The sequence below is a fragment of the Cololabis saira genome, chromosome 10 (assembly GCF_033807715.1).
Source record: "Cololabis saira isolate AMF1-May2022 chromosome 10, fColSai1.1, whole genome shotgun sequence".
In the NCBI taxonomy this organism is placed as follows: Eukaryota; Metazoa; Chordata; class Actinopteri; order Beloniformes; family Belonidae; genus Cololabis; species Cololabis saira.
Genome location: NC_084596.1, coordinates 32625439 through 32638302, shown reverse-complemented (window position 1 = coordinate 32638302; position 12864 = coordinate 32625439). Strand labels below are relative to the sequence as shown.

General features: G+C 39.1%; 2 protein-coding genes across 2 annotated transcripts; one reads left to right on the top strand and one right to left on the bottom strand.

Moving 5' to 3' along the window:
- Positions 1–4681: 4681 nt before the first annotated feature.
- Positions 4682–6779, bottom strand: zgc:153913 (carboxypeptidase N subunit 2). Its single transcript, XM_061731197.1, has one exon. The coding sequence runs from the start codon at positions 6773–6775 to the stop codon at positions 5207–5209; it is 1569 nt and encodes a 522-aa protein (XP_061587181.1). The 5' UTR covers positions 6776–6779; the 3' UTR covers positions 4682–5206.
- Positions 6780–9317: 2538 nt separating this feature from the next.
- On the top strand, positions 9318–12539 carry cldn1 (claudin 1). Its single transcript, XM_061731196.1, has 4 exons — positions 9318–9687; positions 10382–10546; positions 10746–10830; positions 12201–12539. Exons 1-4 carry the CDS (start codon positions 9465–9467, stop codon positions 12355–12357), a joined length of 630 nt encoding a protein of 209 aa, XP_061587180.1. The 5' UTR covers positions 9318–9464; the 3' UTR covers positions 12358–12539.
- The last annotated feature ends 325 nt before the right edge of the window (positions 12540–12864 follow it).

Below are 12864 nucleotides of genomic sequence, written 5' to 3'. Positions count from 1 at the left end.
AGGATGGATGGATGGATGGATGGATAGAGGGATGGATGGAAGGATGGATATATGAATAAATTCCGTTTTTTTCTGTAGTTTCTGGGCGTTAAAGCTAGCTAGAGATTGCTAAAATGCGCTCCACTGCAAATGTGCCACGGTTCGAGTGTGCAGGACCCAGAAGCAGGAGACGAAAGCATCAGGAGTAACAAAAAAGGATTTATTTAACAGATAGCGCTGCGAGGCAGGATGCAGAACAAAACAAGAATTCAAACCTTAAAACCAGAACTAACCATGACAAAAACCAAAAAGCATGATGGGAAACATGGCGGTAAGAACAGCACGGATCACCAGGGTGCAAGGGAAAAACAGGACAAGATATACACAGAGGACTTGACTAGACACGGGTGCAAACGACCCGGTCAGATGGGAACAAGGGAAGTCATGACACTTAAACTTACTTAAACACAAGGAAAGGATTTCAAAATAAAACCGGAACATAAACCCAAAAACCATGACCAAATTATCCTCTGAGTGATTCATAGGTGTGTGAATGTTTCAGTTTCAGCCAAAACTTTGTGTGTCCTGGAAAATATTTACAGAGTACGTTTCAGGCATCGAGTGAATCAAGCTGAATTAAAATGTTAATTGGAAATTTGAAGCACAACTGCCTTATGATTGTAACATTGACAGTCTTTTTTTGTTTTTTTTTTGTGTTTGCTGTGCTTGTATAAGCGGACTTTGACATCTTCCCATCTCAGAGCAATCTTCCAGATAATGCTCAGGGTCCTTTCTTAAAACCTTTATTGATCTGTGATACCACACTCTACATTTTACTCTTCTTGTAGAGGTCTACTTTTTTTGGCTCAAAGATGTTTGCTCTTTATTATATTACTCTACTCTGCAACAATCTGATGATTTAGCGATTTGCTAGGTTTCTACACTACACCATTTTAAACTTCCATATTTGACTTTGTTTTGCACAGTCAAATATTCTTAGCAGTCAAAATCATTATCTTGTGGTTTCTTTTAGATGCCTCTGTAATATTGTGAGGAAGGTTTTTCTCTCATAGTTTAGCCAGCTGTGATCAGGGACAGAAGATGTGAGAAGATACAGCCATTCCCTGCACCTCCTTACTGGGGGACATTCTGACGGGTGAGCCATGAAGTGCCAGCATCTAGGAGGAGGTGTGAGGTCTTGCAAGGGTATCTGAAGGCACACAAAGAAATGCCATCTTTGAAACGATGCAATAAGTTTTTACCAAAAACCTCTGCTAGAAAGTAATGCATCGTATTCATTATAAAGGCTACCAGTACCACACCCGCCTCACTTTGCAAGACAAACGAGAATCTGAAAACAAATGAATGAAGTGAAAAATATGAGAGAAACAGGTAACTTATATATAATACATCTGCATTATTTTTAAACATTTGGAAGAAAACTGGATTCATATACCAACACAAAGACCCAATGAGTGATGGTACTTGGAAGGGTTTTATCAAATCATAATTTGTGGTTCATCTAAGCACCGTTTCTCTTCCCTTTCTTGTCTTCCCACCCTGAAACAATGGCCTATTAAGAAAGCACTTGTGCTGCTTGAGATTGGAGTGTGGGAGGTATTTCAGTTGTTTGGCAGCCTCAAACTGCTGTGTTTTGTATTGACACATCCAATGAAGACAATGGACAACTGCATACATGCATAATAAAACCCTCTCCATCTGGGAGGCTTGACCAAAAACAAAGATAGCCCTTTAAGAGCAGGGTCCAGGAGGCCAGAGTACCTGATTCAGCCTCGATAATTGCAAGGTGATAATAAGGAGCTTATAGCCTCTTGTTATCCTCCAATAGGAATGGATGTGACAAAGGGCAGTGAACCAGTCTGTAAAAGATTACCATTATGGCAACATCTCCACATCCACTTAACACCCACATCAGGTCAGCTGTTCTTAATTTGGTCAGCAACACCAATTTAGGCCAGAGTCTTGGGTGTGGGTGCACTGAGGGGTAAATCATGACCCTTGTTTGTAAAGTTCACTTTTTGAATGTCATAATGCCCAAATTGTGTTCTGGAGATGTTTGGGTCATTGTATCATGGAGGGTGTGTGTCAAGAGCTAATAGACACCTGCCCAGAAAACAACAGCTGGTGTTAGTTATCGTTTCACGACTGAATTTATTAATCTGTGATGGGAAAAAAATGAATATGATAGTTAAAGAGTCTTTTCTAGACCAGTGTCTCCCAACCTGGGGTCCGGGCCCCCCCTGGGGCGCCACCAGAGATCTCTAGGGGGGGCGAAACTTTGTCTGCTTTGAGGATATGCAGTGGTAAAAATTATATTTGCACATGTTAAATAAATAAAAAATCATAAGTTATTTATCAGGATAAAAACGTATTAGTATATCATTATTCAACATTTAATCATACTACTACTCCGACAGGTTGTTAAAGGAAAAATGTAAAAAAAAAAATTGCTCTCATTAAAAGAGACATTTTTCAGAAATATTTTTATGTCCTTGTAATTATTTTTTTGTGCGTATTTTATACATTGGTGACACAAAATGAAGGTGAGAAAAACAAAGTCATATGTATACAGGGTAAACCAAAGAGAGATGTATCAAAAAAACTTAATTAATGTTAATTTTTTCAATTAAAGGTTTGTAACAAATAACTTTACTCTTTTGCTGCTAGTACGTACGGGTCGGGGGGCCCGGCTGGTCTTAGACACAAGTAGGGGGGGAAACAAGGAAAAAAGGTTGGGAACCGCTGTTCTAGACAGTTGTTCGGAGGACTGATGTGTGTTTTTTTGTTATTAACACAGAATTGTATTATTTATGATGATGATACACAAACAGCTCTCTGATGTGGATTTGGTTGAGATTTTCCTCGTGGCCCAGGCGGTGAGCCTCATCTGACCTCCCGTCTTTGTGTGGAGGACTGTGCCCTGCCCTCTCCACCTCCCGCCCAACTGGCCGGTCTAAACTCTGTGGGAAACCCCCCAGTGCTTTGTGTTGTTTTGGACATTGTTTGTCTCACCAGATAATGTCTCTGCACTCTGTTTCTCTCTTCTTTTTTTCCATTCTGAACCGCCATGTGTGAAGGAAGCTATCCAGCACTTTAAACTGGATGGAGAGATGAGGTCTGGTGAAATCGCTGGGTATGTTCACTGGCCAGTGGGATAGAAGAGCTGTCATGGATGCCGATAGGCGACAGGTGTTGGAGATAACTCCATTAGCCTCTCAAGCTCTGGTGCTGATGCTGATTTTTCCAATATATCATCATTATTTCTGGATGAATAATTAAAATGATCAATAGCCACATATTTCAAGGTCATTTCAGTTCCTAACAGTTAAAAGAGCTCAGAACATTTGCAGAGACACAAACAGAGAATTTAAAAGTGATGTATAAGTATATAAAAAGCACTTTTATGAACTGTAAAGCAGAAAAGTTCCTTGGTCCGACACCTTTGTGTTGCAACCAAGTGATTTAAAAATCTCCAATTTGGTTGCCTTCAACTTCTGATTAAATGAGCTAATCGGACAATCTCAGCTTTCAACTAAACCTCGGTTAAAAATTAGACATTTCTGTTAACCCAGTGCAAGTACAGAGAGAACATTAAACCATCAATTTGAAATAAATCCAGTTTGGTTCGAGAGCTTTTTAGTTTAATTCATGATGAAACCTGAAAACGGATGTTTTTATCTTCTAGCTACAGTTGGGGCACCTTGGATTTTTAAATGTCTTTAATATAAGAGTTTAAAGTGTTTGGTATAATAAACCAGAGGTTCTCCTGCCCTTGCTCACGTCCTCGTGTTCACACCTGCACAAAGCCATGTTTTGGAGATAATCTGATCAAACTTTTGTTATAACATGCCGCCAGCATCCACTTGTTCGGATCATGTTCACGTCTTAGGCTTGAGAAACTTGAAACTGCAGATAATGTTTTTTTCTGTCTGAGGTTGCACAAAAAGACCAAATGTTAGCTGGCTGGTGAACATAGTTACTGTCAACAGTCCAGCTGGGCACATCAATATTTATTTTAAATGTTGTTACTGTTGATCTGATGAAATCAGGTGTTTACTTCCCTTTGTGCTCATTGATATCACATATATCTTTTTAGCAATTAAACCACTTTCACTCTTATTTTGTTGACAGATACATCTTATGAGTGTCTCTTGTAGCTGTTTTTCATTACTTATATAAATGTAATGTAATCTAATTATAGGCTTTACATGACGGCCATGTGTTTGACTGGTCAATAGTCAACTATGCAGTTTAAATGTAAAATATCTTGTTTACCACATGCGTTTAGCCAAGTCAGGATTAGCTGCAGCTTTAGGTCAGCCCTCCAAATCTTTGGAAATACAACAGCCACCACTTTTTGTCCAGTGAATTGTGACGCCATTCACCCCTAAACTAGGAGCCAATTGACCCCCTGGCATTTGACCCTTGTTAACCGTGCTTTAGAGCGCAGCATTTAAGGTGTAGCCATCTGTGTGCCTTGTTGTTTGAGACTTCTCTTTATCCTCCATCCCAGTGTTCAGGGGCAGTGGGCTGATCAGAGGATGACGGGAGTCAGGCAACTTTGAAAACTTTGAGATGACAATTCACTGTTGGCATCATCGGGTGTGAATCCAGGATGTTTCTGTGTGCTATTAGTACCCGGTACGTGCACGCTCCCTTTCAGATCATTATAGTCTGCATTATTGATACAACACATTGGTGTAATAAAATAAAATACAATTCTGATCCATACATTTTGATCTTGGGACACTTTTATTGAAATGTAATTTGGAGTCTTAGATTCTGCCTGCTTATGGGTATTTTTAAATCCTTATATATTTATATTGCTACGTTTACAATAAATTTCTTCTACCAGATTTTAAAGACACTGTTTTCTGTCTTATTTATTTAGGTTTAATAATTAGAAGAAACAAATAGTTTTCAATTAAAACCAGACACGTGAAAGTCGTGACTTTTTTTTAGGTGTAAATGAAAAAAGGATACCAGAGGTGTTTATTGGAGATCAAACTACATCCAAAAACTGTACTTTGACCTTTTAAAGAAAAGGTTCATTTACCCCTTTTACAGCAGCGCCTGTGAATGCTGGTTATCAGGAGGGGGGTTAGAGATTTATTTACAGTATTGACTGACAGCCAGAGCATATTATTGACCCTTTGTTTGAGGAAAGAGTTTGCTCACCGAACAAAGTCTTTTAAAAGCAGGCAAGCTAATAAATGTTTCTCTCATTCAGCGTCTCATTGCTACACTGAAAGTCACCAGATTCATTTAGAAAGATATGCTCCCTAATGCTGCCGTCATCCCGCTGAAACTGCACCTTCACGGTCACCGCGGAGCATTTAGCCGTTTTACACTTGATGATCATGGTGTCATTGGATCCCTGGAGGCTGCAAGTGCTCAGATCAGCCGCGTCATCTTTAGGCAGACGACATACCAGCTGGTCCTTGTCGACGGAAACGATGTTCTGTTTTCTCAAAAAGTCTGGGCTCTCACAGAGCACCCTGTCCAGCATCTCTATATCGCGACTGCTCCGCAGCGCCCAGTCATGCAGGTACCACATGTGGCAGTCACATTTCCAGGGATTCCCATGCAGCCTCACGGTGTGCTGGATGACAAAAGAATCTAAAAGCCCCACCGGGAGACTCTGCAGCTGGTTGTCCGACAAATACAGCCTCTGAATGAAGACCTGGTCCATGAATAACTTGGCATCCACTGTGCTCAGATTGTTCCTGTGGAGGTTTATGGTGTTCATGCTCAACAGACCCCTGAAGATCCTCTCAGGCAGTGACGTGAGCTGGTTCTCAGACAGGTCCAGGTTCTCCAGGGCCGTAACATTCGTAAAAAGATTTTCCTGAAGGCCTGAAAGCTGATTAGAAGACAAGATTAGGTTCGTAAGCGAAGTGAGACTGCTTAGAGACGACAGCTCCGCCAGTCTGTTGCCTTGCAGGTTCAGCTCCTCCAGGTGGGAGGGTTCAAATCCAAACACTTTATCGGCGAAGCTCGTCAGACGGTTTCCGCGGAGGTTCAGCACCCTCAGCTTCGTTAATGCAGAGAAGACGTCGTCACTAAGCTGGGTTATCTTGTTTCCCTCCAAGTGGAGTTCATTCATCTGAGACAGATTGTGGAACGTGTTTAACGTGAGATTACTGATGAGGTTGTAGTTGATTTTCAAAATCTCCAGCCTCTCTAGTCCAGAAAAAGTTTCATTTGTGATTTCTTCAAGCTTATTTTGGGACAACTCCAAGACGCGGAGCCGGTTAAGGTTCACGAAAAGAAACGCAGGCAGAGACGATATGATGTTGCTCTTCATTTGCAGTATTTCCAACTGTTTGAGCGAATCAAACAAGCCAGAAGGCACCGTGCTGAACCTGTTGAAGTTGAGCAGCAGTTTAGTCAAGTTTTCTTGCTTTGAAAAGGTTCCCAGAAACAAATGCTCCAGCCAGGGGTTCCCACTGACCTCCAGCTCCTGCAGCTCCGTCAAACACTCAAATGCCTTCGAGTGAATGCTTCGCAGCGCGTTATTAAGAAAGATTAGCTTGGTGATTTGTGGACTCTCCTGTAACGTGTGAGTGAACAGGTACGTCACAGCGGATGTTATTACAATAACCTCCTTGACCTGCGAGGACACATTGGTGGGTAGAGATGTCATCCTCTCATCAGAACACAGCACTTGATCCGGAGTAAAACACTGGCATTTGTACGGACAGAAGCCCTGTGAGCTGCTGTAATCGTTGCAGCAGAGGAGGATCAGGAGGAAAGTCAGACCCGGCTTCCCCATTTTCTTTTTTACTGTGAAGAAAGTTTGTTGAAATGAGTGCAGGGCACGGAAGTCAATTTTGATAAAGATGGAAATACATGTCATATACAGGACTGTCTCAGAAAATTAGAATATTGTGATGAAGTTCTTTATTTTCTGTAATGCAATTAAAAAAACAAAAATGTCATACATTCTGGATTCATTACAAATCAACTGAAAAATTGCAAGCCCTTTATTATTTTAATATTGCTGATTATGGCTTACAGCTTAAGATTAAAATTCCCAGAATATTCTAATTTTTTTTAGATATTTGAGTTTTCGCTGTAAGCCATGATCAGCAATATTAAAATAATAAAAGGCTTGCAATATTTCAGTTGATTTGTAATGAATCCAGAATGTATGACATTTTTGCATTACAGAAAATAAAGGACTTTATCACAATATTCTAATTTTCTGAGACAGTCCTGTATTCGATATAAACACATCAGTTTACAGGAGCTGCTGTTCATTCACGAAAGGAGTGACAGATGAAACCACAACCTTTGTTGTATAAATTAAAAGTAAATAAATGAATAAATCTAACATACCAGTATGTTACAAGGATCCCATAGCACTGAAACAAACGCCTGTGTGGATCCACACGCCAGCTGACGCAAACTGCAAACAACAGTCCAGAACGGGGAGGGTGAAAATCTCTGGTCGGAGGCCAGTTACTGATTTTATTTGGTCACATCCGGGTCAAAGAAAAGAAAAAAGCTACTCCTCAGATAAGTGAGCGGTCAGTTTCAGCAAAAGTGATTCACTCTTACGAGCATTCTCTTTCAGGAGAAAATTAGATTGAATAAAATAGAAAAATAAAGAAAAGTTGATTTTTAAAAAGTGCATTTGTGTATTTTTGTCTGGGAAACAAGATGTTTGTCTTTCAGCATTTTACTAACCACAGACCAAATCCTAATCAGCCTGTTTGTCTAAATAAGGTGCATTTACATGTCAAAGTACAGCACTCATGTTAATCAACGTCTGAACAAACAACTGTCAGGTGTGTGGACCAAGTACTGCTTCAATTTTATTGACAATCTCAGTTTTTTCTGGGACTGCAGACATTTCTTTTTAAGGCAGATCTGGAGCGAGGCTGTTTGCAGCTGATCTTTTCTATGTTTGACTTCTGCTCTGTTCAGCTGGACAAGAAAGACACAAACACAAGAGGATGAGATACAGCCCAGTGGAAACCTGTGGATTAAATCCTGTGTTCACTGCTCCTCAGCCACAGCCAGCCCATAATAACAACGGGATAGATGGTACTATTAACTCACTGAAACTAGCTTAAGGTCTTTGGCAGAGAAAACTGTTAATATGAATAATTTTATTTCAAAACACAAACTAGATTTGATGTTTTTAACAGAAACTTGGTTAAATCAGGATGATGCTGCAGCAGTTCTTCTGAAAACACCACTTCCCAGCTACAGCTTCATGTGAAACCTCAGGAGGAGGAGCTGCTGCTCCGTTTAGTGACTCCTTCAATGTAAACAAATGTCTTCTGACAACGAAGACAATGACAATGACTCAACATGTGATGGAAAAAACACACGACAAAGGACATTGTCTCGACTTGATAAAGTCCAAAGGTCCGAACATCTCCATTTTTTGGTGACAGATGCTGCTGTCTGACCATTCTGGTGTTTTCTTTGAGAGTTTTATTAATGTCAGCAGAAGCTTCCAGACAGAGATCATCAAGAAACGGAACCACCAGATCTACTCTGCACCCTCCTCCACTCACCTTCGGTTAATGAGCTTACAGATACATTCAGGGATAGAATTATCAGTATTTTTGATACCATTGCTCCCACCAAGGTGAAGCTGATCACTGCTACAGAGAAACCTCCCTGGAGAGATGCTGCAGGGGTCAGAGGGGAGAAAACAGTCGAGAACCTGAACGCAGGTGGCCGGAAAATAAATTACAGGTTCATTATGACGTCTATAAAGAGACACTGAGCAGAAAAAATAGGGATGCAGGACAATCATATTTCTCTGATATCATTGCCAAAACAATAATAATGCACTTTGTTCACTGCTGTTGACTGTTGGTTAAAAAACCCTGGACTTCTACCCAACCCGGGCCTGCAGTGAGTTTGCGTATGCCACTTTCTAGGCTCACCAGGAGACTTTAATCCATTTCAAACACTTATCAAATGCATTGATCAAATTAAAGAGTGGATGTGCCAGAAGGTTCTTCAGTTAAATGAAGACAAAACAGAAATTGTGTTTGGAGCCAAAGAAGAAAGATTAAATTTAGGCACTCAGCTTCAAGCAGTAAAACTAAAAACCAAGACCCAAGCCAGGAATCTGGGACTGGTTCTGGACTCAGACCTGAACTTTAACAGCCACATCTCTCTCTCTATATATATATAATACCGGTACATTTTTGTTTGCTTGTTTCTTTCCACTATGGTTGTTGTAGTAGTCATCATCTCCAGTAGGCGTCACTATTTTCCCTCTGAGCTCACCCAGAGGTGATGCCGTTCCAGGGCCCTCCCTTTCCTCCAGGTGTTTATCTTGAGGATGCACAGGTATACCTTTTTTTAACGGCACATTGAAGGCTTGAAACTCCCACGAGGCAACCGCCAGGAGCAGCATAAAACCGCTTTTTTAACATCTTATTACTCTTTAACCTTTGTTATTTACAATTTTCTCTAGTTTGTGCGGTTAGGCAATGGCACATGCAGGACTACAACTACTTGGCTTCATATTAGCCTTTTTAGGCTTCATCGGCACGATGACATCCACAATCATGGTGGAGTGGAAAGCTTCATCGTATGCAGGAGACAACATCATCACAGCTCAGGCGCTGTACGAGGGGCTCTGGAAGACTTGTGCATCACAGAGCACCGGACAAGTTCAGTGTAAAGTCTATGACTCACTCCTCCAACTACCAGGTATTGTTGAAAATACATATTACTTATGAATTTTCTATATAGTTATCAATAATGTGAATTATGTACTTACAACCAGATCACAATAAGAATAAGACATATGTTGTACTCTAATTCAAGTGCTTCTAAAGATGTGTGCGTGTGGGAGGAATGCAGGTCAGCTGCGTCTCTCACTCTCATGTTGAGCTCCAGGCCCACTGAGGATATTATGAGTGTCCTTTTCTTCTTCTGGCGTGTTTCTTCATGCAGAGACACGTTTGTCAAATTCCAGCCAAGTTTCTGATCAAAGAGAAGAAGTCCATTCAAACTAAACACAACGTGTATCCGTCCTCAGCCTGCTTTTAATTGTAGCTTCTTAGTTAGTTATAAGTATTTCTTAATTTCTTTATGATAAAAATGCACTAATCACGTCAGTGAAGGAATGTCATTTCAGCTGGTACTTCCTTGCTTTGCCAGTTCTTCTGCCTGTTTTGTCCCTTTTGAAGATGAAACTTTATAAGAAGCAAAGGAAAGCGTCTTTGCTATGATCATGCTTGAAAATAATCTGGATCAACTAATCTGACCTACATGGGAAACTACATTTTGAACTCTTGACTGTGTAATCTTTTTTCTTTCCGCCAATCCCCCTACTTAAATAAATAAAATCCCTTATCACTGTATACATGTTTTGAATTAATCAGTGGGTTTATTTCTCCAGGGAATATACAGGGCACGCGAGGGCTGATGTTGGCCTCCCTCTTGCTATGTGCTATTTCCATGCTGGTGGCAGTGGTGGGCATGAAATGCACCACTTGTATGGCAGAACAACCAGAGCAGAAGGATAAAGTAGCTCTGGCCGGAGGAGTGGTCTTCATTTTTTCTGGTGAGACTTAATGTGGTTCAGACACAATCGCATGCTTTGAGCACAACATTCATACAGCAGGTTGTTTGCTTGGAGAGAAATTTGTTCAATATACCGGTATGTGGCAGAGCACCGCTGCTTGTTTTGTTTTGACCACTTCATGTGTGTGTGTGTGTGTGTGTGTGCAACAATAAGGGTTTTTCTGTTCATGTCTTTCCAGGTTTACTGGCTCTAGTGGGAACATCCTGGTACGGTCACGATGTGGCAGAAGAATTTTACAGCCCGTTTACTCCAACAAATTCCAGGTGAGATATTTCTGACTGGATGTAGAGCTGTAGTTAGCACGCACACTGAACAGCCACATGCCTCTGGTTATCGTCCACTCAATGTTTTAATATAGCATTGAAGACACACAGTAAACACAGTAAACTGCAAACAAGAAAAAGCCAGGCACATAAATCAATTTAAACACGTTAGTTTACTGTTTTACACATTTTGGGTGTTACTATTATTATTACTTCTGAGGACAGAGTAACACTGTCTGTTTCCATATTTCTAAAATCAGTAGCTGATGGTTTCCAAAATTCACAAAAGACTACTCAAATACGTAATGGGGTTCATATTTATTAGTATATTAACCCTTTAAATCCAGATATGGATATGCAGTATTGAACAAACACAACCGTATCATACAGTATTAACATGTACATGATGACACCTAGAGCCAAACTTTACACTAAGAAGAGATGTTGGGTCCACTGGCCTCATGCTGGTGTTGCTGGATTATTGGAAAAGATCAAAATGTTAATTTATACGTGTTGTCAAAGGCAAAAATACATTACAGGGTTTTTTTTAAAACAAGTGTAATGAAACTTGATGCAGATAAAGGTTTAGAAATTTTAAAACCTGGTGTTTGTTCAAGATATTTAAATATTTTCAGGAACAACTGCTGTATTTTTGAAAAGTATGAGAGCATACATGTGAAAGTTTTATAAATTATTGTTTGTGGTAACAGCTTCAGATAGACGGATATTTCTGTTGTTTCAACCCTTCAATGACAGATGTCATATTTGATGCATGAATTTCTGAGGCCTCTGAACCACCCAATAATAATAATAATAATAATAATAATAATAATAATAATAATAATAATAATAATAATAATAATAATAATAATAATAATAATAATAATAATAAAAGGTTGTATGCACTTTCAAATGAATGAATACAAATTAACCAGTGTATTCATAATGTTACAAAAATATTATTTAGAAAATGTTTTTAATATATAATAAACACACCCAAAATAATTATCTGTGTATTTTAATATGTCAAATAAAGGTTATTATTATTATTATTATTATTATTATTATTATTATTATTATTATTATTATTATTATTATTATTATTATTATTATTATTATTATTATCATCATTATTATCATTATTATTATTATTATTATTATTATTATTATTATTATTACTATTATTACTATTATGTCCGAATCATCAATCAACTTTTCTCTCAGACTGCAGGAACTTAATAAATGCTGTGAAACAGACAAAGAAGTTCATAATTGAATGTCATTTGATGAATTAATGTTCACACATGCAGACATGTATTTCAGAGAAACTTGAGAAAGATGTACGTCATTGTGACCCGTGTCCCTCGCAGGTTTGAATTCGGGCAGGCCCTGTACGTGGGCTGGGCCGCTGCGTGTCTCATCATCATCGGCGGGGCTTTCCTCTGCTGCAACTGCTCCGCGGGGCCCTCGGGCAAGGCACCACGCTACCCGCCGGCCAGCTCCGCCGCCGGCAGGGACTACGTGTAGCAGGCCAAGCAAATGCAACAGGTCCCTACTGTTAAGGCTGATTTATGGTTCCGCGTTACACCAACGCACAGCCTACGGCGTCGACTTAACGCAGAACCATAAATCAAGCGAGACAGAGAAGAGCTCACGATACTTTGAATAACTGAGTATAATCTTCTTAGATACATGAATTAGGTTGATTTGATTTGAAGATTTATTTCGAACATGCATGTTAAAAAAAGAATAATACAAAAAAAGTACAAATATATATATATATATATACATATATATATATATATATATATATATATATATATATATATATATATATATATATATATATATATATATATATATATATATATATATATATATATATATATATATTCAGATAACATGTTCCAAACACATCGAGTCCTACCCCTGAATCTTACATACATTACATACATTCTTACATATAACTAGAGTTTCAATAAACTTACTTATAAAACACACATAACCAAACACCCCTACTTTAATAATTATTCA

Coding starts and splice junctions, on each gene's coding strand:
- zgc:153913 (XM_061731197.1), bottom strand. CDS start 6,775: ATGGGGAAGCCGGGTCTGACTTTCCTCCTGATCCTCCTCTGCTGCAAC.
- cldn1 (XM_061731196.1), top strand. CDS start 9,465: ATGGCACATGCAGGACTACAACTACTTGGCTTCATATTAGCCTTTTTA. Junction 9,688..10,381: donor CTCACTCCTCCAACTACCAG/GTATTGTTGAAA, acceptor TTATTTCTCCAG/GGAATATACAGGGCACGCGA. Junction 10,547..10,745: donor AGTGGTCTTCATTTTTTCTG/GTGAGACTTAAT, acceptor ATGTCTTTCCAG/GTTTACTGGCTCTAGTGGGA.